Genomic DNA, 26,415 nt, shown 5'->3' on the forward strand with positions numbered 1-26,415 from the left:
GTTCTTTACAGGCACTCTTATACATTGGAGCACAACAGAAAGTGACATCCATTTTTTTTATACAAGTTAATGTTCCCGTGACTGATGCATAGTAGGGAACTAACAACACAAGGTTATAGGTTTGATTCCCAAGAAACAAATAGTGATAAAATGTATGTCTTGAGGTACACTAGTTTAGTGAAGCATCTGCCAAATCCATAAATGTAATATGTAAGCTGCAGATCATTTGACTCTTGGTCTTCGGTTTGCTTCAATAGTGGTAATTTCTCCTGAAGTCTTGTTTCTAATGTGATTCCATAAAAACCTTGTATGTAGAATAACAAAAACATTAAATTTGTCTTTAGAAGTGGTCATGACGATAGAAACCTTTCTAAAGAAAATAAAATGGCATGGTGGTCTACTCAAGAGTAACATCTGCTATGGTGTATAGAAAATGTAAGCAAGTATAAAAGATGTTCTGAATATACACGTTAGGTATGTAATACCTAATTTAATAAGTATTTGGGAGAATTTTCCATTAGTCTGACTCAAATGAGTTGTTACTTTGTTTAGGAATCAAACTTGCATAGGCCTACTCATAAATGCAGCAAGTCGAACTAGAATGTACGGTCAGTATGTCAAGATTGTCACTGAATAACGTTGAACTGCAAACGTGTCTTCGTTAAAAACATTTATTAAAAACATTGTAAAATGAGTTCAAAGCTTAGTGAGAAAAGTTGTTAGTTTTAATGTGACCACAAACAAACCGTTCATCTCTTGTACCCACGTTTAACGCAGGACGTTAGCTATTGCTATCACAGGTTAGGTGGCGCTATAAATCTGATTTAACGGATTTTGACCTGCTCATTTTTTGGCTCTGTTGCTTTAACGAAAAGAGGGAGGGGCAAAGCTGTGCAGTATGTTAAAGCGAAGCTTTGAGCAAATAATACATTTGACACTGTCGCTGAAATACGCATTAGTGTTGTTTGTAGGTTAATACTTGTGTTTTCTTTAAATCATTCAGGTGATTATTATTAATATTAATTTCTAGAGGCTAAAAGAATGTGATCACAGCCATTTAACGTAGATAGTGGCCCAATATTGCTTTTATTGTGCAGCTGCGCGACGCGTCACAACAAGCAAGGTGCGGCAGTGCCCAGCGCGAGCCGGTTGCGTTGGGTTTGGCCCTAATCTGGATAAACCCATCAACCTCAATGATCTTGTAGATCAGAAGCAGCGTGATGACTAAAACGCCCGATACCCCGGCACCCTGCGCGGGTATGGGCGACGTCCAACACAGCCACCCAGAGGAGCCCATGGAGCAGCTCTCCAGACGCGCTCGCGTTACTGTTCCTGAGCTGGTTGTCACCTGCGAGCCGTGTGCCACCGAGTGTGACCACAGCCTCTGCGGACCCTGCTCAGGCTCACATCACCCCGACGAGGAGTCCATCTGCTCGGACAGCGGGCTCAGCGGCTCTCCCGCCTCGTCCCTGGCGCTGAGGAAGTTGTCCAACTCTTCCTCCACCGGCCTCTCGCCAGCTTCGTCTTTTGAGGAATGCGAAGAGGATTTAATGGGTTACGGTGACTGTAACCAGTTTCCAGGTGAACCGCTCACGGTAAGAATCCAAATCCGTTTGAACATTTTTCATGATGTAGTAGACGAGTAGCATTCCTTTGATCGAACAAAGGAATTCTACAAAATATCCCACTGACACTGGTAACAAAGCTGGCAGAGGTGTAAAGTATATGCCCTACCTGAGTATTATTGTGTAATTGTGTAATATTTTTATCTGACTAGTTGGAATACTTTCAACTACACAGGCCTATGCTGTACTTTTCTGCTATCTGCAAACCATGGTAAACACCAGGGTACTTTTTGTGATTTATTACTATGGCAATACGTTGTTACAGTATTTCTTCTTTTTTATTAACGTTGAAATACAATCATTGTTAGTTCATGTTCATTAATTATTACTATTATCAGATTCAACTTTTTAATAATGTATTAGTCAATGTTGAAACATTAACTAAGGTTAATACATGCTTTAGAAGTATTTTTCATTGTTTAAATTAAGCTTAATGTAGATTAAGCTAATGTTAACCAATGTAAACTTGTAAAGTGAAAATCTTGAAAAATGTATTAAGTGATATTTTATTAAACTATAGTTGTCATGGTAACTTTTTAATTGCAGACGCATTTAATGCAAGTGATATGCAAAATATGCAGTTGTTGTGTAATCCTCATGATAACTGATTAACATTATGGGCTATGGGTCATGATCATGGTTGTAAATGGAGGGGAAAATTCCATACGTAGCCTATTACTATTTTTTTTCCCCTCCTTGTTGTGGTGATATTGGAGTCAGAGGCTTGTGAAGAAGTGCTTTTGAGTAGTACAAATGTCTCTTGAAGGTATAAATGTGAAGATAAAGCAGCCACCATCATGATCACATGATATTAGTAAGTCGGGTGTAAACTCAGTGACGTGTTATAAATTCAACAAGAAATATTCATCATTGCGACCATAAAGGTGTTTGAATATCATCTGCATTGGTCTGTTGTAAGAGATGTACTGTCTCCTATCATTTTGATGATGACATTGAATGGGATTTGTTTTTATGGATCATGAGAGGTGGAAAGTGGCCCATTGAGAAACTCATAATAGTGAGTCAATGCTCTATTGAAACTGAACTTATAAGGTCAACAAATGATGCACCTCCAGCTCTATGGTTGGCCTCACTTGCTTTGTTCTGGAGAATGTCATTCTTGTCTGACTGGTTTTCCACTAGCCAAGAGTGAGTGAGTGTTTGAACTTGGAGAGCAGAGAGAACAGGTTAATTGGCTTCATTCTGAAGACGGACTCTTGGAGGATAGTAATGCACGATGGAAAGAGTTTCTCAATGCATACAGTCATGTGTTACAGCAGCATAGGGTCTTGTATTCAGTAGGATAGAAAGGTTCAAAGTTACTGAAGGGATCTTGTAGATGTCAAAACGGCGGAGAGGAAGGAACCAACAAATCAAATCAGTCGGGAAGAGGTATGGGTGAGCAGGTAAATACTTTAGGTTCAATGATATGATACTCTCTTTTATTATGTTCAGATCTTTTATTTATATAAAAAAAAAATGCATTTCACACATGCATTGGGTTGAATACACTTATTGTATGATGGGCATGTTTGTAATGCCTGCTTTAAAAATTAATTTACAATGGCATCTAACAAATTAAAAAACACTGTCTAAAAGTATGATTTTAAATTTTGGTGACAAGCAATGTTACTTTAGGTTTTAAAATGTTTTTTTTTTTACCTTAAAACCTATTTTTGAAATTAATCATTGACATGCACTCACATATATTCAAATTATAAAGAAAATATGCTATTCTTGTTGGCACTGTCCACACTGGCTCCTCCATTTTATCTGGCAGCAAAACAAGGGCCATCTGTAAATGTTTCATGAACCTCCTTCTAAGATTAGCTATTTCTTAATCACAGCCTTTTGGTATTGCTTGATGACTTTGTTTAGTCCGAGATTGCCGTCAATGATTTGCCACATGAGGAAAAACACGACCTATGGTTAATGGAGGAGAGTGAGTTGCACGTTGGAGTCTGAGGTCGACTAAATGCACTGAGTGCCCCAGTGCGGCTCGCTAAGTAAGAAAATGAGAACAAATGAGAAGGCAAGGAAAGTCTCTACGACTGGTTCTGTAGAAGGGCCGTTTGTTGGTACACTTAAAACAACAAAAACAGAAAATGTACTGATCATTTTCTGCCAGAACATTATCCAGTAATTTTACGGAAATTTCCTTTAACCCTTAAAACACAATATAATGCAATGAGTAATTCTAAATACAGGTAAAACACCTGTAAAAAACCAATACGGAAAATTCCTTCATATTTATACAGTACTGTGTAGAGTGTTTACTGACATGTCCCATTTATGTGTTTGTGTCCTATCTCTTCATTCAAAGACTGATCTGTGGAAGAAACCTAAGACTATGGTGAACTGGTCTCCCCCTCGAGTGGCGTTGAAAAAGCGCTCTCCTTGGGTACAGGTGGTCGGCCATGCAGGTTTGCTTGTTCATCTATGTTCATAAGCTGTTTTTGCCAGTGTTATTGGCGATTATGTGATATGTTGTTTATATTTAAACTTGTTTTTTATGTTGTATTGTTTTATGGTACTGTAAAGCATTTTTTTAATTATTGCTCTCCTTGGCGATTCTCTTTTTAACTGACGCCTGCATGTTTTTATTTGGTTCTGCAGGAAACTTTCAGATGGGCAGTGATGGAAGGCTGCTGAAGAAGTATTGCGAGTGCGAGCAGCAGTGTTTTCTGCAGCTCATGAGCGACTCGTTGCAGCCCTTCGTTCCGGGATACTACGGCGTGACTCAGCGTGACGAGCAGGATTACAACCTCATGGACGACCTGCTTGCTGACTTTGACTCTCCCTGCATCATGGACTGCAAGATGGGAAGCCGGTGAGGATGTTTTGCTTTGTAAATTCAGCACTTAGTACTTTTTTTTCTTGCAGAACCAGTAATACGAATTACATATACCCAATAATTACCCCCAAAAAATACAATATAATAAAAAAATACAAATGAAATAAAGAGAAGTGTTTGGGGAAGATCTAACACTAGTATTCAGAAACTACAGAATTTTAGAAATACTACAGCCTTTTAGTCTTGTATAAATAAACGCATGGGCTACTAATCCTGATTCCTTACAATTAAATTAAATTAATCTTTTGTTGTTTTATCAACATTAAAGGGATAGTTCACCCAAAAATGATATTTGATATTTATCTGCTTACCCCCAGGACCTCCAAGATGTAGGTGTGTTTGCTTCTTCCTTCAGTAAAACACTCCAACCGTTGCTCATATAATGCATGTCAATGGGGTGTTTTTCTATGAAATTAAAAAAAACATAGACATACAAATCCATAATAAACACAGCGGCTTGTGACGATACATTGATGTCTTAAGACACGAAATGATTGTTTGTGTGAGAAACCGAACAGTATTTATATAATTTTTTACCTCAAATACAGCACTATGTTAGCCTGGATGCTAACCGAACTCAGCCCCGCCCACAACATTTGAGCTCGGGCAGTTCGGTCTGGACTCGATCCATAGAGGAGTAATTATGCCCGAACAGAAACTGTTTGGACCAATGAAATCATCAGGGCGCGCTTTAGACGATGACGGACAGATGATCAACAGTCACGTAATCATGCACGTCATCAAAGGGGCTAGGATGATATTTGTTCAAATCTTAAACGGAGAGCTTGTTTGTATCTGCATTCACCTTCACTATTTCTCTGTGAAATGATGATCATGTTTGTAAGTAACTGTGTATCCTGAAATTATTTTCTTTTTTTACAACACCAGCAAGATCGTTTATTCCAGCGCGCGTGCAGAGAGGGTTGCCAAGTTTTACAACAAAACCCACCAACTACTAGCCCAAAATAATAGTTTCTCGGGGGGGTTCTCCGACAAAAAATGCCGTTTGGGGGGTAAAATGTGTGTTATTTTGGCAAGGTTGCCTGCTAAAATTCGCACTCATGGGTCTATATATCATATAATAGTCACTTCAACCCGAGGACGTGGAAAACAATCCGTGGAAAAAACCGCGGACTTGGCAACGCAGTGCAGTTGAGCTCTGTTGACATTTGACAACTAACGTAATGCGTCGCTTCGTTGCTCTGATTGGTTGTAGGCCTCAGTCCTGCGACGTTCAGTTCCAACCCTGAAAAAACTCACCTGCCTGCAGCTTTCTATTAAACCTTCAGACCTTGATTAGCTTGCTCAGGTGTGTTTGATAAGGGTTGAAGCTAAACTCTGCAGGACTGAGGCTCTCCAGGACTGGAGTTCACCACCCCTGGTCTATCCAATTGAGGTCTTTCCTGCTTCCGTTGAAACACGGCCCTTAATCACAGCCCAATGGAGCAGTATCAGACTCGTATTCTGACTAGAATTTAGTATGACCACGTCAGGCTAACACTATGTACAAACGCAGTGACCGCGTCACCGCGATCACTTCCTGCAAGTGACATCATATGTACAAGATATGGCGTATCTCAATGGGATACAAGCGCCGGAAGTGATCTTTTGTGCGTATCTCTACGGCATATCGTGTGATTTGACCTCACAGTGATGCCGTGGGGATGCCTGATGCACATAGTGTTGTATTTGAGGTAAAAAAATGTATAAATACTGTTTGGTTTCTCACACAAACCGATCGTTTCGTGTCTTAAGACATCAATGTGTTGTCCCGAGCCACTTTGTTTAATGTGGATTCGTATGTCTATGTTTTTTTTTATTCTTATAGTGGCTCTCATAGAAATACACCCCATTGACATGCATAATCATTTGGAGTTAAAAATCGTCATTTGTGTTCTACTGAAGAAGCAAACGCACCTACATTTTGGATGCCCTGGGGGTAAGTAGATAAACAACACATTTTCATTTGTGGGTGAAATATCACTTTATTGACAGACACATATTCATTGTACTGTTCATTTCTCGACTGTTCGTGTTTAACCAGTTTATGACGATACTCATTTACTATGGAATTTTATGCAGAAGCATTACCCAAATGCCTCTATTGATGATAGGTTAATGTTTTCGGCTATCCAAAACCGAAGATTTGATGAATTTGATGTGTCTGATGAATGTTTGCTGAAATTTCATTGCGTCAGAAGTTAAGAACATTTTAGTGTTTTTTGAATTTTGTTAATGCAAAGTTAAATTAGTAACAAGTACTAATTATTGACATTATAACTTTCAGATTAATTTCAGATAATTTTCAGATATATGATGCCACAGACCTGGCAAAATCGGGCAATTCCAATAGCTTCCTCATTAGAAGGGATGCGCGATTTATTGCTCTCGTATAGGTTACCGGCTGATATTAGAGATTTTGTTTACTTATTAGTATGTATCTGCTGGTTATTGTATTTAATTGTTCATGCTGTACTGTATATTTCCTTAGCCATCATCTACACTTACTTAAAGGCAATCTATAAAAGTCAGCATGAACTGAACATGTAATGCATGTTAGATATTAGTGTGAACAATAAATCTGTGCATTTGGTTTTTTGTGTGTTTTTTTTTAATGTTTTGACCTCGTAACGTTTAATTAAAAAGTCATAACTGGACCATAAAAATACAGACTTTTTCAATAATTTAGCCCATGTAAGCTTGTGTTCATCTGCATCTACTTTTGAGTGTCACGACCACGTTCGATATCAGACAAATTTTTAAAATAAGTGCATCTCCACTCCACTCAAGGGCTTTCAGCATCAACCGTGGTACCTTTTAAAACACAATTTTAACCTGGAAAACTGATATACATTTGTGCACCTCGGGCCTGTTCTTCGTACGTCGCTAACTCAGTTAGCGGGATTTGGTTGTTGACGATTGGACTCGACCTCAGATTGTTTGGTTCTTCGATGCTCATCCTGGACTTGCTGTCATACCAACAAGTCTGTTCGCTCAAACCTGCTCGTGAGCAGCTTATTTTATGTAAACAGGATTAGATTGCATCTTGAGATGATACTTAAAATATTCATTGTACTGTACATTTCTCAACTGTTCGTGTTTAACCAGTTTATGACGATACTCATTTACTATGGAATTTTATGCAGAAGCATTACCCAAATGCCTCTATTGATGATAGGTTAATGTTTTCAGCTCTCCAAAACCGAAGATTTGTGTTTTTTGTCTATGTCTGATGAATGTTTGCTGAAATTTCATTGTGTCAGAAGTTAAGAACATTTTAGTGTTTTTTGAATTTTGTTCATGCAAAGTTAAATTAGTTACAAATACTAATTATTGACATTATAACTTTCAGATTAATTTCAGATATATGATGCCACAGACCTGGCAAAATCGGGCAATTCCAATAGCTTCCTCATTAGAAGGGATGCACGATTTATTGCTCTCGTATAGGTTACCGGCTGATATTAGAGATTTTGTTTACTTATTAGTATGTATCTGCTGGTTATTGTATTTAATTGTTCATGCTGTACTGTATATTTCCTTAGCCATCATCTACACTTACTTAAAGGCAATCTATAAAAGTCAGTATGAACTGAACATGTAATGCATGTTAGATATTAGTGTGAACAATAAATCTGTGCATTTTTTTTTTTTTTTTTTATGTTTTGACCTCGTAACATTTAATTAAAAAGTCATAACTGGACCATAAAAATACAGACTTTTTCAATAATTTAGCCTATATAAGCTCGTGTTCATCTGCGTCTACTTTTGAGTGTCACGACCACGTTTGATATCAGACACATTTTTAAAATAAGTGCATCTCCACTCCACTCAAGGGCTTTCAGCATCAACCGTGGTACCTTTTAAAACACAATTTTAACCTGGAAAACTGATATACATTTGTGCACCTGGGGCCTGTTCTTCGTACGTCACTAACTCAGTTAGCGGGATTTGATTGTTGACGATTGGACTCGACCTCAGATTGTTTGGTTCTTCTGTTACGTAAACTGGATTAGATTGCATCTTGAGGTGATACTTAAAATATTTATTGTACTGTACATTTTTCAACTGTTCGTGTTTAACCAGTTTATGACGATACTAATTTACTATGGAATTTTATGCAGAAGCATTACCCAAATGCCTCTATTGATGATAGGTTAATGTTTTCAGCTCTCCAAAACCGAAGATTTGATGAATTTGATGTGTCTGATGAATGTTTGCTGAAATTTCATTGCGTCAGAAATTAAGAACATTTTAGTGTTTTTTGAATTTTGTTAATGCAAAGTTAAATTAGTGACAAGTACTAATTATTGATATTATAACTTTCAGATTAATTTCAGATATATGATGCCACAGACCTGGCAAAATCGGGCAATTCCAATAGCTTCCTCATTAGAAGGGATGCACGATTTATTGCTCTCGTATAGGTTACCGGCTGATATTAGAGATTTTGTTTACTTATTAGTATGTATCTGCTGGTTATTGTATTTAATTGTTCATGCTGTACTAAACAAGTCTGTTAGCTCAAACCTGCTCGTGAGCAGCTTATTTTATGTAAACAGGATTAGATTGCATCTTGAGGTGATACTTAAAATCTGTCCAGCCACTGCTAGTTTATTACAAGAGTTCATTACTGAACCAGGGGCAATAATCATTTTAAATAATAATAGTTTATTTGAAAATAATATTATAATGTTGTGTAAAAGGTGCATATAATACTATAGACAGTCACTTGATTGAGAGATTTATTTGTGATGGAATAATTACTTTATAGTTGTATTGGAGGTTTACACGGTGTACACTTAATCTGCATCTTATGAATATGTGCTTTTAGGACTTACCTGGAGGAAGAGTTGAAGAAGGCCCGGGATTGTCCTCAGCCACGTAAAGACATGTATGAAAAAATGATAGCAGTGGACCCGAACGCCCCCACTGCGGAGGAGCGGGCCATGCAGGCAGTACTCAAAACCAGGTACATGCAGTGGAGAGAAACCCTCAGCTCTACGGCCACACTGGGCTTTCGGATAGAGGGCATCAAGGTAGATATGATTGAGGACCGTTCTGAATGTATACAGTCAATAAAAAAAGTCAATAAAAAATTCTGAGTCAAACCAATACAATGTTTTGGCCCTTAGTATAATGTCTTGAACAATTTGATCTGTTTTCAGAAATCGAATGGCACTTGCAACACTAACTTCAAGAGAACAAAGTACAAAGATGAGGTGATCCAAGCCCTGGAGGACTTTGTGGACAGCAACATGCTAATATTGGTATGGATTTGTGTGAATTTGTTTGTGACAAAAATTTACAATATATTATATATGATGTGGTGGTTGAGGAGAGATCCCTGTCATGTGTGAAGCGCTTTGGGTGTACAGTAGTACATTATGAAAGCGCTATATAAATGTCTCATTCATTCATTCGTGATGTATTAATTTAGCAGTATTTGTTAATATTGTGCAGTTAATTGTTCATACTCGTTTTCTATTTTTACATTTACCACTTGAAGTTAATTTGTTAGAACACTTATATTTTAATAATAACATTGTTAATTATTTTATACTGTACATTGCTGTGATGCCTAAATTAACTGCACAGTTTTGTGTTACCTGAAAACAAATCTTATTTAATAAGGAAAAGTATTTAAAAAAAAAACACTTCTGTGGTCATCACTATCCTCTTGCAGTAGGACCAGCTGGATTGCAAATACAGTGCTAGTAGTACCTCAAAAGTAATTGGAATCAAAAAATAACTATTAACCATGCCAACAAAGTTGAAAAGGAAAGTTTTGAGTGGGGAAAAGCTTTCCTCTGTAAAATTTCAAAGATGGCTTCATAGGAGTTCGTAAGAACAAGGTCAAGCAGCAGACATTAGGGACAACAAAGCTACAGACAGGCCGAGGGCAAAAACGACTCTCCACTGACAGGAATGATCGCCAACTCATTCGAATGTCACTTAACCATAGGATGACATCAAGTGACCTACAAAAAGAATGGCAAAAGGTAGCTGGGGTGAAGTTTACGGTGAGGACGGTTCAAAACAAGCTCCTAGGGGCAGGGCTGAAGTCATGCAAAGCTAGAAAAAAGCTCTTCATCAATGAGGAGCAAAGAAGAGCCAGGCTAAAGGTGTGCAAGAGACCATAAGGATTGGACTGGAGTAAGGTCATCTTCTCTGATGAGTCAGATTTTCAGCTTTGTCCAACACCTAATCATCTAATGGTTAGACGGAGGCCTACAAGCCACAGTGTCTCGCACCCACTGTGAAATTTGGTGGAGGATCGGTAATGATCTGGGGGTGCTTCAGCAAGGCTCGAATCGGGCAGATTTGTCTTTGTGAAGGACGCATGAATCAAACCACGTACAAGGTTGTCCTGGAAGAAAACTTGCTTCCTTCTGCTCTGACAATGTTCCCCAACTCTGAGGACAGTTTTTTCCAGCAGGACAATGCTCCATGCAACACAGCCAGGTCAATCAAGGTGTGGATGGAGGACCACCAGATCAAGACCCTGTCATGGCCAGCCCAATCTCCAGACCTGAATCCTATTGAAACCTCTGGAATGTGATCAAGAGGAAGATGGATGGTCACAAGCCATTAAACAAATCCTAGCTGTGAGACTTTTTGCACCAGAAGTGGCATAAAGTCACCCAACATCAACGTGAAAGACTGGTGGAGAGCATGCCAAGAAGACACATGAAATCTTTGATTCAAAATCAGGGTTATTCCACCAAATATTGATTTCTAAACTCATCCCAAGTTAAAACATAAGTATTGTGTTGTTTAAAAATGAACTTCTATTCAAATTGAATTTCAATTATTTGGGGTCTGACAACACTGCATCTTTTTTGTTATTTTGACCAGTTGTTGCTTTCGGCAAATAAATGCTCTAAATTGCAACATTTTGATTTGTAATTTGGGAAAAATGTTGTCAGTAGCTAATAGAATAAAACAAAAATGTTAATTTTACCTAAACGCATACCTTTAAATAGTAAAACCAGAGAAACTGATAATTTTGCAGTGGTCTCTTAATTTTTCATATATAAACATATGCACATATACACACCTCAGTCAGGCATAACATTCTCGTTCCCCTTTTGCTGCCAAAACAGCCCTGACCCATGGACTCCACTAGACCCTTGGAAGGGTGCTGTGGTGTCTGGCACAAAGATGTTAGCAGCAGATCGTTTAAGTCCTGCAAGTTGCAAGGTGGGGCATGGATCGGACTTGTTTGGTCAGCACATCGCACAGATGCTCGATTGGATTAAGATCTGGTGAATTTAGAGGCCAAGTTAACACCTTGTGCCCACTGTTGGCCCTCAGCGGTGAACAGAGGTCAGCATTGGCCCCCTGACAGGTCTGCGGCTATGCAGCCCCATAAGCATCAAACTACAATGCACTGTGTATTCTGACGCCTTTCTATCAGAAGCAGCATTAACTTCTTGAGCAATTTGAGCTCCAGTAGCTCATCTGTTTGATTGGACCACGTGGGCAAGCCTTTGCTCCCCATGTGCATCAATAAATCTTATGTCTCAGTTTATCGATTGTCTCCGGTTCACCACTGTTCCTTCCTTAGACCACTTTTGATAGATGCTGACCACTGTAGACCGGGAACACCCCAAAAGAACTGCAGTGTTGGAGATGCTCTGACCCTGTCGTCTAGCCTTCACAATTTGGCCCTTGTCAAACTCACTCAAAGCCTTATGCTTTCCCATTTTTCCTGCTTCTTATACATCAACTTTAAAAACAGAATGGTCACATGCTGCCTAATATATCCCACCCAATAACAGGTGCCATGATGAAGAGATAATCAGTGTTATTCACTTCACATATCAGTGGTTATAATGTTATTCCTGATTGGTGTATATGTATGTGTGTATCTATTTTATTTACATTTTGAATTGGTTTTTATTAATAGTTGCGGTTTGGATCAAATAATAGTTCCTCTGTTTGTGTGTCTTTTAACCATTAATCTATTTGTGAACTATTATGTAAACAAGTTCATTTTAGGCTCTTCTGTTCACAGAGAAGCTACCAACAACGATTGAAGGAACTGCGAGCCATGCTGGAAAAATCTGATTTCTTCAAAGCACATGAAGTGAGATCCATCTTCATTTGGTTGTTCTTCATTCTTCACTGCTGATGTAAAATACAGACCATAATAAGGAATATTTTGCTGTGTTTTCCTGTAGGTGGTGGGAAGCTCCTTGTTATTTGTCCATGACCTCACTGGCAAGGCTGGAATCTGGATGATAGACTTTGGAAAGACTGTGCCCATGCCGCCCCCTCTTACCCTGGACCATCGCAGCCCGTGGGTGGAGGGCAACAGAGAGGACGGGTACCTCTGGGGCCTGGACAATTTTATTGACATTCTGACCAACATGCTTCTTGAGAAGTGAAGGGCATTGTGGATCTTCATTATTGGCATTTTCTTTTAAGATGGTCTAATTCCCCTGTATGTTTGGTCTACATGGAGAATAGGTGAAGGTTGGAGAGAATGAAACGATGGAATGGACTGACTGGCCTCAAAGTCCTACTGATGAACATCTAAGCCTGTGAATTTACTGCTGATGTTGTAAGCCCCTCGCTATTTGGTCGTGTTCACTACTTTGGAGGCACTGTATGTATTTTTACACTGTAAATAGATTTTTATTTAAGCAGTTTGCTCTTACGGGTTGGTGAGTAAAAGATTAGCTTAGTTTTAGGAACATTAACCCTGCAGATGAAAATCATTACAGTCATGTTGTTTTGACAGGTGTGTTAAGATGCATAAAACAGGAGTGCTTTTGAATACTAATCAACCAACATAGTCTGTTTGTGATAGTTGCCAGATATCTTTATTATTATGTTTGTGACCAAATGGTTCTAATTTGGGTGGGGATGAACTGAATTGAAGTGCACACTACTAACAGTCTGAATCGCAGAACAACAAAGACCTCTTATGCATCGCTCTTGGTACTATTTTAAAAGAATTGTATAGCTCCCAAAGTAATGAAAACATTGTTTCGCATTCTGTCTTGATCAAGCACTATTTTAATTTACATTAAGCACAGTGAGTTAAACCAATGTTATGCTTCACATTCCTATCTTGTGTTGTTTGCATGCATGAGCTGTAAAAAGGGAAATATCACATATTACTGCCAATTCGACATGAGTATGGTGTCAGGGATCTTTGAGCCAGTACTCCTTCTGCACAAATTATGTTTGCACTGTTAATTTTGATCTCGCATTATTGAGATTTTGTACTGTATAATAAGTACATACACAACTTGTGATCATTATGTTGGGAGCTTTATTATCTTAGCTGTATCGGTTTTACTGTTCTTGTTTCTGGGTTGCTGTGATAACTACAGAATGTTAGTTTTTTTTCATGCAGAGTAATTTTTTTAAGGTTTTTGAATGTCAGCATAATAAACATGAACATGATGTTTTTTTCCCTTCATCTTTCAAAACTCATGTTGGTGCACCTAAAATATGTTTGTGTGTGTATGTGTACATATATCATACCTATATATATGCTCACATGCCCACTGTTGGCGCTTTTAATGGTGGACGGGGGTCAGCATGGGTACCCTGACAGGTCTGCAGCTATACAGCCCCATATGCAACAAACTGCGATGCACTGGGTATTCTGACACCTTTCTATCAGGACCAGCATTAACTTCTTGAGCAATTTGAGATACAGTAGCTTGTCTGATTGATCGGACCACACAGGCCAGCCCCACGTGTATCAATGGGCCCTGAGTGGTCACTGGTTCACCACTGTTCATTCCTTGGACCACTTTTAATAGATACTGACCTATATATATATTATATAAAAAATGCACAGATTAAGATCTAACATACATTAGATTTTCAATACGATTTAGTTATATACATACAGTTTAGTTTTTTAATGTTGCTTGTGTGGTTCTTTTCTCTATTAAAATTCATTATATTTTTTAGATATTTGACTGCTGTGAAATTGGCCAATGAACTTTCAACCTCCCTCAAATTGACAAGTTGATGCTTAATTTTAGATGGGCCTACCTGCTCTATTCCAGTCAGTGCTAAGAATGTTATGTGTCCCCCTTTTATGTAGACGCTTACTTTGGCTGTTGTAGGGAGAGGACTTTTGGCAATCTTGGAGCAGAAACCATAGATGCAGATGAATTACTCCAAATAGAGATGCAGCACACTAGTTTTGGGACATTACCCTTATGCTTAGTGGGTGTGGAGCAGCAATTATCTATACATGTGGTAACTACATGAGTAACTCCTGTGAATGTGATTTCACCAAGTACAGTATCTTTGTTGATCCTGGAACAACATTCCAATCAACCAACCACATTAGAGGGGCAAGTTAATGTCGAGTTTAATCTCAGGTTTAGGCTTGTTTTCGTGACTAAATTGTTTACACTACATGACAACAGGGTTTCAAAGTGCACGTTTTTGAAAACGATACCGTTATCGTCCCTATGTAAACATCAAGAAAACGTTGACGTCTTGTTCAGTCTATAGTCGTCCATAATACGCTTTTAGTTGTTTTCGTGGATCAATGTGAAAAGGGATCTTTTTGACAACATGGTCGTCTTTATGCCATAAACGCAGAGAGAACACTTTTTTTTTTAAACGTATACCCATTAGTACAGCAACCGAACTACAAAAAATATTTCTAAAAAGAAAAGAAATGGATAGATTCATGGCAAGTATATTATCAAAGTCTATTGCTGCTAGAACTCTGATTATTGCTGGTTACACATCTATTATTAATGTAAATAAGATGAAAAGTAAGTAGGTTATTAGAAAATAAAATAAAAAACACTTAAGAAAAACAGTGGGTTATTTAGAACTGGAGCTATTTAGAATTTTTTTCTCAACATATAGGCCTACAACTATTTAAATATTTATTTATTTATTTATTGTTATTATTATTCATATGATTTTCAGAGCATTCAGCATCCCACATAGCATACGTAGTTTAAAGAATGGATGGATTTCAGAATTGTTAGTATTGTATGTCAACCTTTTGCTGCAAGCATGCACTTGAGTTTGTTCAAAAAAGAGATTAGATTCATGTTTTCAGTAGGATTTGTAGCTAATATGTTGGAAGCCACATACTGAACTTTTTTTCTTAATTTATTGCAATGCACACAGCAGCATCATGTTGCCTGGAGCAAACAAGCACAGTGCTAACAACAGCCAACAGACCAGGCAACACAATCCCATCCTCTGTTCCATTCAGCTGCTGAAGAGCCCACACAGCTCTTTCCCTGCTTTCTCCGCTAGCTCAGTTGAATTGGAGCAGTCTGTACCATCATTTGGTCCTACCAATCTATAAACACATTTCAGATGACTTCAGGAAGGATGTTTTAAATGAAAATTATTATGTTTGGACATCATTTTGGCTGCTGCATGCATCTTGGTTTCATTTATAAGGATATTGAGGAAAAGCTTGGAATCCAGGAAGATGGCTGCATTGTTCTGGGAATTGGATTGCTCTACAACTCCTCCACAGACACCAACTCTACGCACTGAGTTCAGACATACCAGCCTTGTGAGGTGAGATGTAATATTTTACAGTATTTGATAACCACTACACTTTGACCTGGTGAAAGTGACCTCATCTTTTTCAGTTCCTATAGTCGTTCACCCACGCAAGACAGCTTAGACTGGCCTTCAAGTGAGCGAGTGGAGTTCACAAGATTAAACCCTTCCAGAACTAAAGACAGTACAGGTCTGATAGGTTCTGAGTGTTTTTATTAGTTATAAGATTTATTCAGTGTTTAATTTCACTTAGGGCAATTTGCCTCTGCAATATCCTCATATATTTCAGAAGGAGAATGGCATATGGTAACAGCCACTCGCTCATTGCTTGGCAGGGAAAGAAGAGGCCAGAGGGATTGTCTGCAGGACCAGCAGAAAGTGCCTTACAACAGCTTGCCAAGAGTGAGTTTGAATTCTGAGTTGTTAATGTGTTGTGTTGTATGTTATGTTATATGTTATATTATATGTTGTCATCATAGACAGTAGTTGTTATATGTTATGTTGTCATGTAACATTTAGTTATGGTATATGTTATATGTTGTTATATCATGTAACATATAGTTTTGTTATGCATTGTTGGGGGTAACGCATTACAAGTAACTTCAGTTACGTATCAGATTTCTTTTTCAAGTAACTAGTAAAGAAACACATTACTTTTAAAATTTACTACAAAATATCTGAGTTACTATTTCACATTTATTTGACTGACAGCTCTCTTCTCCCCATATTGAAAAAAATCGAGAGTAAGTGCAAAGAAGTTGTGTGAACAGGTTATTGTAGTTCTATGCTAAATGTGAGCATTTATTTATCTCACTTGCACAATAAAGATGCAGTACTCCTTAAAAATGAATAAAATCATTCAAATGCAAATGTTCAATGCAAAATCATTTTCCATTATCCAGAACGGCAGCACAGCTCTACTGTACATGCGTGAATTTGCATTTTTACCTCAGCCTGAGGTTTATTATTTCAATTTTGGTGTAAAGAGGGCTTTACATATGCATAAAAATAGAACGTGTTTGTTATAAAAACAAAGGTGAGAAAAAGTAACGTAACACTACTCAATTAGTTACTTTTCAAGGGAATAACTCAATATTGTAATGCCTTACTATTCAAAGTAACTTTCCCCAACACTGGTTATGTTATGCTATCATGTAACCTATGCTATATGTAATGTTATTGTATAACATAACATAACATAACATAACATAACATAACATAACATAACAAACATAACATACTGTATAACGTTGTTATATGGAAACATAACATAAAACATAACATAATAATATATTATATATTATGTTAACATAGTTATATGTTATGCTGTGTAATCATATAACAACATATTGTTATATGTTATGTTAACATATAAAGTAACAAATTGTTAAATGGGAATGTAACATAAAACATATAATATGTTATAACAATATGCTGTTATCATATAACAGTTGTTTTATGTTATGTTATATATTATTTATTTATGTTATCACATATAACATATTGTTAGGTTATGTTATGTTGTGTTGTACTGTGTTGTGTTAATCTAACTTGTACGATTGTGTGTTAACTGTTATGTTGTTAATATCCACTTCTCATAATATCGATTTAAACGGAATAATGGTTTAATGTCTACTGTAGTTAGAGCTGACTTAAGTGCTGCAATTAGATCAGTCAAATTCATCGTGCAATTTTGAATTGGTTCATCTCAGAATAATCTCAGAAGTATGATTTATTCATGAACTTTTGCATTCTAAAAGCATGACCAATCCTCCCTATTAAGCGCAAACCTTGCCTGGCATCAACGCGATCACACAGTCAAGTGTCAACAAAAGATAATACTTCAGTTCAGAGTTAGGAATTGAATGCTATGTTAACATATAACATTATACTGGATGGATGGATGGATGGATGGATGGATGGATCCAATTCTATACTAAGGTTAGGGATAGGGTTAATATTTGTTTCATTGTTTTGTAGGCAATCAGCATCTAAATTAAATATTTAGAATCAGCCGCAGAGCAGAGTTTTTACTGTTGTGTCTAGAATTTCAGAATAAACCATAGACTGTAAAAAAAATTTTAAAAAATAAACAAGGAACAGTTATCTGTGTAGTAGAAATGAAAAAAAAAAAAAAAAAAAAGAGTACACAACGGACAAAGTACACAACTCTATTACTCTAGTAAAAGTACTACTGGTCAAATATTATTCCGTTACAAGTGAAAGTTGTAAAAACAGATTTTTACTCAAGTAAAAGTACAGAAGTATTTGTTTTAAAAAGTACTTAAGTATAAAAGTAAATTTCCTTTTTTATGCCAATGCATTATTTTATTATTGTTGTATAAATGCACACTGTCATCATGGTTTAAGCCATTCAGTGATGCTCCATCTGACATCCTACCATACGACTAACTAAAACTCATTTAAATACGTCTATATAAGTTACAAAGCTCTTTACAAAGCTGCTGTCACTTTAAGGCCGAATGCACAGATCCAATACACTGATACACATCTGATATTTTCCCAACTTTACCATTCTCTTTCTCCCAGGAGTTTATATTTTAAATATTTTATAAGACATGCACCAAGTGTATGCCAACTAAACTAATCTTGATTTTTTTTTTTTAAACTGAAACATACTTTTAAAGTATGGCTATGGGTGCACACACTTGAGCCTAAGAACCGTCTTCTTCCATTTTGCTATGAACTGATCAGTGTTCAAAAAAAGTTGGGGAAATGTATATGACTATAAGATTGATTCCTGATAGACTGTCTGCAACAACAACAACAAAAAACCTTTTAAAGAAGGAAAAAATCATCCACCGACTTTCAGAGCTGCAACAGAAACGACTTTCGATCTAGATAGAAATGTAGTGGAGTAAAAAGTACGATATTTGTCTTTTAAATGTAGTGAAGTAAAAGTCATAAGTTTACAGAAAAAATAATACTCCAGTAAAGTACAGATACTCAAAAAGTGTACTTAAGTACAGTACAAGTAAATGTACTTAGTTACTGTCCACCTCTGCTCAAAATGAAAATGTTATGAAGCCTACTTGAATATTGTGTGAGTGAAATGACTCTGTTACTGTTTACCATTGCTTTTGACAATCAAATGATACAGCATTTAAAAGATAAGTAACAAATCAGTTCTTTGGTTAATTTATTTAATAGCAATTTATCATAAACAAATCTTCTTTTTGTTTCGTAGGCGCATTTTCTCCAGCCAAATAGAGAATCAAGTGCTTTTTCACCCTACGCTAATGATAAAGATGCCAAGAACATTGCTGAGAACAGTCTCAAGCAGCACCCGCTGACACAGCCGGGCTTCTACAGTCCAAAAATCCAACGATCAAAGCACTGGGAAGCTGCACAGTCCACAAAAAAGTCTTTAAAAGGATCTTCTTCCACAAACAACTTAAAGGAGTTCTGTGCTCTCACGTTGCCTCTTCCATGCTCCAAAACTGCGGTTCTCAAACCCAGGTGAGATATGTAAGATGCAAAAGGCAAGAGTAAACCAGTATGAATTTCTATGATGGCTCACAATGGAGTTTTAATCCAGGCCACAACTATGTGATTCAATACTAGTAATATTTTTGCGCCTCTGGACCCCTCCTTCCCCTCCCACCCATGAGATCCCACGGGGAGGGGTGGGACAATCAGTAATAAGTGGGACATTCCCACCACATTGTATAGAGTTGTTCCCTGACCCTAAATTCTTCCAGGCACTGTCTGTCACTTCAGTTCTGAGTCTGATAAATTAACAAGTCACAGAGGGGAAAAAAGGACATTCGAAATGGAATGAAATGACTTATATTTTTTTAAATGGCTTCGTCTTTATGCGTGCAGTCCTTTTGCAATGTATGCTCCGCTTACCTCATTCTTTGTTTCTATGTGTCTACAATATGTGTGTGTCTTTGGTCTTTGTGTTTTATTTCTGCCAGCCCTTTGTGTTCCAAGCCGCAAGAGGTTAAAACTTCCCAGGTGAAAAAGCCACCTCTTATGAGAGCTGTGGTTTCTCAATCTTCACCGACCTCCATTCAACATGGCAAGGAGCACTTCAGCCAACTCCAGCTAAGAGAGGACCATCTCATCAAGAACCAGGACTGCATTTTGTACAATCTGCAGGAACCCAATATAAAACCTCCCAAAAATGACCAACTTGGGTGGAGGCAGAGCCAGAATTCATTCACTGAGGATACTTTTACCAAGGATTATATTTCTATTAACACACTACATCTTTTTCCTGGACGACAGTCTAAAGCAGACCAGCCTGCAAAATATAGTCCAAAACTGGAAAAGGCCTGTCATGAGGGTGTTGACGCTGTCATTAAACCATCTCAAGGTGACCCTGACCGGTCCTGTCAACTTCAAGCCAGCCAGACTCAACCTGACTACAGCCTAAAACAAAGGAAGATACAGTACACACTGCATAGAGAAACCGGTGGTGTCAGAAACGGTGACCACAACCATATAAAAAGGTGAATTATTTTCAATTTACCATTATCATAACAATAGCTATAGTATTGTATAGTAGTGCAGCAATTACTAAAATGTATTTAAATTAGCACAACTCAATAACGCTTTACAGTAAGGTTAATTTTCGTTTACAAGTTATTACACCGTTCTGTGGAATACAATTTGAATTGGTTGATTGCACCATTCAGTGGGCAGATATTTCCTAATATTCACTTTGTCTGTGACAACACTCATGAAACCGGTGTCACTTTCATGTCTCTTGTATCACGCCGCTGACTTGCACTCTCTCATTTCATAAAAACGTAACGCAAAGAAAATCTTGTGTCTCAGTTTATCGATTGTCTTGGAAAATGATCTTTGGGGGTTGGAGTATTATTGTAGTAATGTTGCATTAGAGACCATTCACACAGAACACACACTTTGTGTGCTAATAGCATGAGGTGCAGGACAGTGGATTTGCATGAGGCTGGCCCTTTTGGTCTTCGAATGTCCCCTTTGCATTTAAATGTGCAAGACACAAGGCAGTGGAATGGGGATAAATTGCAAGGAATAGAGCAGTGAAAAGGTTTTCTCAACCAGTGGACCAGGGCCCACACTGGGCAGCCTTAGCAAACATCCAGGGAAGTCCCAATAAATCTTATAATGATTTTAATTTATTTATATTAACATATATATTAACATATATTAACATCTTAATAAAACAAATAAAACAAAACACAAAAAATTATATAGAATAAAATTAAAATGATAACTTTTGTATTAAGTGTTTTTATTTTCATAGCAGAAGTACCAGAGGTACATATTAGCTTAGACAGTCAGGAGGGCCTTCAAGGTTGAGAATAGGTTGAGGTCTAGAGGCGCTTTTTTAAAAAAGGTTACACTTAATTTAACTTGAGTGCTGCTTTTTGTAGAACAATGGGTCATGTGTGAGATGCTGTAAAACATGCAAACGCATAGGGCAAAGACGTCCCGCGTATGTTTACACAGAAAAAACTGAGAAAATGCAGTGTAGTGGAATGCAAAAACACATTCTTTCTTTATGAACAGCCACTTATTTTGTCTTTTTTAGACATTGTATGGAAGATTTAATATACACAGGTCAAGTCAAGTCAAGTCATCTTTATTTATATAATTCTTTTTTCAATACAGAGTGTTTAAAGCAGCTTTACAGTGAGAACAGGAGAAGTTTCAGCTGTAAAGATCATTAGTTATTAATTTAGTTTAGTTTTTAATTTATCTAAGTCTGGAGAAAACAATGATGTCCTTGTCCAGCTCAGTTATCATACAGTCGTGTCAATGCAGTCTGGTCTATTGTTATAATATTGTTGAATATGTTTCTTGTACTAATTAATTGACCAATGATAAACTTTGTCGTCCATTGTAAAGTGATTTGTAAATTTGTTATTAATTCATTTTGCGTTGGCTCAACAAAATATGTTTCAGTCAGGTGGATGGGAACTCAAAGAATGTGTTTGGTAAGCCTCGAGTAATCGCCTCACTCCGAGCGGCATGTTCCCCGCGGCCCGTTCGTAGGAGCACAGTGGTGGAGGACTTGAAAAAACTCATTGTGATGGATGACACAGAGGACAGCGCTCAGGGTGATTCAGTACGTGATGTAGGCTATTCGGCTCCCATTCAGCAGTATGAGCCTAAACAACCTGACAGTTAAGACAATAATGTGGAAATGGCAATTGTTGTTTTGCTGAGTATTGTTATGTGAACAGTGTTGCCATGTTGCAATGTGTTTACTGTCTTTTTCTAGTCATCACCTGAACAAAAAGAGGCGGGGCTTCGCAGCAGTTTGCAAATGTCAGGTTTATGCGCCAGTCCGTCCTTCTTATTCAGCTCTGCTCAGCGATCATACCCTGAGACTCCCACACTCACACCCATCCATTTCCACCTGCAAACACCTCAAACAGGCAAGATTTATTCCTTTTACGAGACATAACTTTATTATTATATACACTAATAATCAGAATATTAATTGTACTCTTGCAGTTTACATCTTCTGATGGATTTATCAGTTGCTCTTCAACTATTGCCTTTTTTCTTAAAGAGATATTTGGAGGATCTTTATGGCATACAATAACACTCACTGGTTGTCTTTTCCTAGAATGTGGAGAATTGCCTGAGCAAGCTGAATCTGGCCTATGGGACCAACGTCCTGCTTCTGAACTCATGCCCCTGCCAAGCACGGCCTATGATCTTGACTGGAATATTCTAGTTCAAGCAGCCCAAGAGTATGACAGTAAGTATTAAATAATAAATTAAAATGTCTAGTTAAAGGGATAGTTCACCCAAAAATGAAAATTATCCCATAATTTACTCACCCTCAAGCCATCCTAGGTGTATGTGACATTCTTCTTTCAGACGAATACAATCAGAGTTATGTTCTGGCTCTTCCAAGCTTTATAATGGCAGTAAATGGCAGCCCAAACTTTGAAGCCCAAAAAAGTGCATCCATCCATTATAAAAGTAATCCATATGGCTCCAGGGGGATAATAAACGCCTTCTGAAGTGAAGCGATGCATTTGTGTAAGAAAAATATAAATATTTAATATGCTATAAGGTAAAATATCTAGCCTCCACCAGACAGCCTTCCGTAGCCTATTCAACATACCAAAAAAGTGTAACTTGCATAATGTATCATGTCAGTTTGAATTGCGTGAGGTGTTACGCATTTTTTAAAGTTGAATACGGAAGGCGGTCTGGCGGCAGCTAGATATTTTACTTAATAAAGTTTTAAATATGAATATTTTTCATAAATGCATAATTTTCCTTTTTTGGTTAACTATCCCTTTAAGATTATTCATCTTCCAGGCATTCAAATAATGTGTTGTCATGTGCAATATATATATATATATATATATATATATACAAACAACGTAGAGCGATGACTATATCATTCGCAGCTTTATTGGATCGGGCGGAGCTAAAAAGCTATTTTGGAACATGTTTCTTTTTTCCACTCTCTGATTGGTGTAATTTTCTTCACAGCATCATGGGAAATGAATTCCACTGTTAAACAATAAAAAAAAAAAAAAAAGCAGAAATAATATGGGCTGACTGCTTCAGCAGAAGCAAATGCCATGGATTAACAACCTCGTAGCTCACAGGTCTGTCTTTAAACGTTTATAAGTTATAGATCAAAACCAATTTCCTTATGGAGAAAATAAATTGTGTAAGAATACATTTTTTACTTCTGGAACTTGACAGTTGCACTCTACTGTATTGCTGTAATCTCATCTCATGCGAGTGACAGTTTGTCCTGTGCCAGTTAACACGTCATCAGAGAAGATAGATGGTGCCGTTGCCAGAGAGAGGGGGTGTTATTTTGATTAAAGGTTACGAGAGCACATGACTTGAAAATAATGATGTGAACAGGGAAATCATTTATAACAAATACTGCACCTAGCACCTTTCCATAAAAAATAAGATTGGTTCATTTTTATTTCATGGTGACACTTATATAGAGTCACTTGTAACTGCAGACATATGTTACATAGATTTCTTCACAATTTGTTTAATGCAATGACATGCTATGATTATTATTAGTAGTAGCATTAAAATAAATAACTCTATGGTTATGATATTTTTTCAGCACAAAGAATGGCAACCTTTCTGTCAGAAATGAGTCCTGTATCAAGCAGGCCAGACACACCATCCCATGGAACCTACAAGATCCAGCAATCCAGTGCTTATTCCAGTGGAGAAGATATGGAGTAAGTGGAGCATCTTTTCTAATCATAATCTCAAAACCAATAAGCGGCTGCCGGTATGAAATTATTTCTTTAATACACTGCATGAAAAACAATTGGCCTGCATGGTTATTTTTAGCAGTGACGTATTCATTGACTTTCCGGACCAACTCTCTCACCTGGAAGGGATGCTTAGGCGACTGAGTAGTGACCTGCTGAAGGTGAGGCTCATTGATAAATGAAAAAGGTTTGAACTTCGTGCTCTCATAGAGGACAAACCACTCACGAACACAATGTGTTCCTCTGTCCTCTGATTCAGGAGAAGAGAGACAAGGTGGGACTTCTGGCAGAAGTGTTGAAGCTTCGTATTAGCAACCAGCATCTGAGAGAAGAGTCCCTCGGTGCAGCTGCACAACTACACAAAATCAGCAAAATTTTAAACACAACACCTGGATGGGAGGAGTAATGCAGGGTTGGAAGCAAAGACTACAAATCTGGAGATAGACTGACTTTTTTTCTTCTTCTTGATTTGGGAGGTAAAATCTCAGAATGGATTTGAAATGTTAAAATGGAGCCTCTGGTAACTCTGGGTTTCTGCATGTTTTTTGAATGTAAATTGAGCTTAGTCTCAAGAAATCAAGACCTTTTTCAGACTAAGTAAAGGAAATTTAAGGAATAAACTTAAGGTAACACAATATGGCAATATGTTCTCAAAATGTAGATGTCCAGTTAGAAATGAATTTGTATTATGAATTGGATTTCATGAATTTGATAACTTCCAACAGATATTCAACTTTTTAATTAATTTTACAAAAAAGTAGCTTCAAAACCTTTGCTCTCAACCACCAGAATATGGACATAACTTTTATCTTCTGATCACATTACAAAAAAAGTGGTGCTCTTCCTCAGTATTGGTCTTGTTTTCCAGTGCAATTGTCTAAAAATTCTTAAATCACGATACATTTACCGGAGATACAAAATGACTGAATATTAAGTCTTGTGTTCTGTAAAATTGATAAAAATGAAGTGAGTTTAGCTTAAAACAAGAACAGAGATCTGTCAGCGTGTTCTGAAAAAAATACATAAAGCCACAATATGTAATTTTTCGCCGCTACTGGATCGCTTATTCAAAACAAACGCGTAACTTGATGACGCCTTGATTTCGCAGAGCTTTTATTATGCCGTAGACGAGCACTTCATTTTTTCGGTCATGCATATGTGCAGGGTAACACAGCGCTGTTTTATCATATTAGAGACATTTGAGTGTGTTGAAAGTTATGTTATAATGCTACTTTGTGCGTTTTCTCGGCGGCTACTATGAGACACCGCAGTGAGCTAGATCGATATTAGGCATGGTAAAACATGGTAGTCGTGGTAAATCAAGAAAGAAGACTGCGTTGAGCTATATAATAATTCGTTTTCTGTCGATGAATGTATCAAACATAGATAGATTGCTCACCTGTCTAATAAAACAGATAATATATTAAATCGTCTCTGGTGTTTCCATGGTTTATACAAAATAAATCAAGGGTAACGTGGGTGTGATGTCATTGATAGGCGACGCACAGGCATGGTCCGTGTCCTGAGTCCTGATTAAAATTGCTTATTTCTTTGGATTTAAACATTCTTTGAAACATTTGGGATAACGTAAGTGCACGTCAACTACATATTTAAGGTTGTTCTAGAATCTAGTGGTTTTTGAATATTTTAATCTAAAAATCTTACGTATTGTGCCTTTTATTCAAAGGGAAACTCATTGACAGATATTTGTTCTTGCTTTAAGCATAAACAGACTTTGTTTTGTTCAGTTTTTCAGACTTTACATTAGCATCTCAAGTAATGTATCAAAGAAGTTTCAATATTTGTATTGGTAAACAGGACTATGCAATTTGCACTGCATGCAACATTTAATGCCATAACTTGGATTTCTTTCTGCTCTGATTTAAGGCCATTTTAAAAATGTGTAAGAGCGAATGAAGACCTGCAGAAATCCTGTAACGGAAAGCTTAATCAAATTAGCCAGAATATTTAATAAACACGTATGCATAGCACTTCCCATTCTTCTGGTGCAGGAGTTTGAAAGCCACAGAAAAGAAAAGCTAAAACAAACTGAACTCAGTCAAGGTTTAATAACAGCACAGTATGTACAAACCAGAACAACTTTCATAAGGTTGATAACTCTCTTGGGAAACATTACAGCTCCCCTAAGGCTTCTTACACAGAGAATAATTAGGTTAAGCTT

General features: G+C 37.3%; 2 protein-coding genes across 5 annotated transcripts; both read left to right on the forward strand.

The window, feature by feature from the left end:
* Window positions 1-890: 890 nt before the first annotated feature.
* Window positions 891-13,904, forward strand: itpkca (inositol-trisphosphate 3-kinase Ca). 2 transcript variants are annotated; one of them, XM_067423670.1, is made up of 7 exons: window positions 891-1,595; window positions 3,949-4,048; window positions 4,242-4,455; window positions 9,314-9,518; window positions 9,648-9,749; window positions 12,500-12,571; window positions 12,666-13,904. In XM_067423670.1, the coding sequence occupies exons 1-7, from the start codon at window positions 1,221-1,223 to the stop codon at window positions 12,870-12,872; spliced, it is 1,275 nt and encodes a 424-aa protein (XP_067279771.1). In that variant the 5' UTR covers window positions 891-1,220; the 3' UTR covers window positions 12,873-13,904. The 2 variants fall into 2 exon arrangements, with proteins under 2 accessions (XP_067279771.1, XP_067279772.1); XM_067423671.1 differs by lacking the exon at window positions 891-1,595 and adding an exon at window positions 2,630-3,031.
* A 1,800-nt stretch (window positions 13,905-15,704) lies between these two features.
* On the forward strand, window positions 15,705-26,389 carry LOC137046862 (uncharacterized). Of its 3 annotated transcripts, none has more exons than XM_067424298.1 (11): window positions 15,705-16,014; window positions 16,089-16,189; window positions 16,289-16,401; window positions 19,208-19,479; window positions 19,941-20,477; window positions 21,919-22,081; window positions 22,238-22,394; window positions 22,589-22,723; window positions 24,077-24,197; window positions 24,313-24,394; window positions 24,493-26,389. In XM_067424298.1, the coding sequence occupies exons 1-11, from the start codon at window positions 15,923-15,925 to the stop codon at window positions 24,637-24,639; spliced, it is 1,920 nt and encodes a 639-aa protein (XP_067280399.1). In that variant the 5' UTR covers window positions 15,705-15,922; the 3' UTR covers window positions 24,640-26,389. The 3 variants fall into 3 exon arrangements, with proteins under 3 accessions (XP_067280399.1, XP_067280400.1, XP_067280401.1); XM_067424299.1 differs by having other exon boundaries at window positions 16,098-16,189; XM_067424300.1 differs by lacking the exon at window positions 16,089-16,189 and having other exon boundaries at window positions 16,335-16,401.
* Window positions 26,390-26,415: the final 26 nt, after the last annotated feature.

Source organism: Pseudorasbora parva, chromosome 18 (assembly GCF_024679245.1).
Source record: "Pseudorasbora parva isolate DD20220531a chromosome 18, ASM2467924v1, whole genome shotgun sequence".
NCBI lineage: Eukaryota > Metazoa > Chordata > Actinopteri > Cypriniformes > Gobionidae > Pseudorasbora > Pseudorasbora parva.

Excerpts from the sequence above, each read along its gene's own strand:
- itpkca (XM_067423670.1), top strand. The coding sequence starts at position 1,221 with ATGACTAAAACGCCCGATACCCCGGCACCCTGCGCGGGTATGGGCGAC. Across the intron at positions 4,456-9,313 it reads GACTGCAAGATGGGAAGCCG|GACTTACCTGGAGGAAGAGT; the intron begins GTGAGGATGTTT and ends ATGTGCTTTTAG. Across the intron at positions 9,750-12,499 it reads ACAGCAACATGCTAATATTG|AGAAGCTACCAACAACGATT; the intron begins GTATGGATTTGT and ends TTCTGTTCACAG.
- LOC137046862 (XM_067424298.1), top strand. The coding sequence starts at position 15,923 with ATGGCTGCATTGTTCTGGGAATTGGATTGCTCTACAACTCCTCCACAG. Across the intron at positions 22,082-22,237 it reads ACAGCGCTCAGGGTGATTCA|TCATCACCTGAACAAAAAGA; the intron begins GTACGTGATGTA and ends GTCTTTTTCTAG. Across the intron at positions 22,395-22,588 it reads CCTGCAAACACCTCAAACAG|AATGTGGAGAATTGCCTGAG; the intron begins GCAAGATTTATT and ends GTCTTTTCCTAG.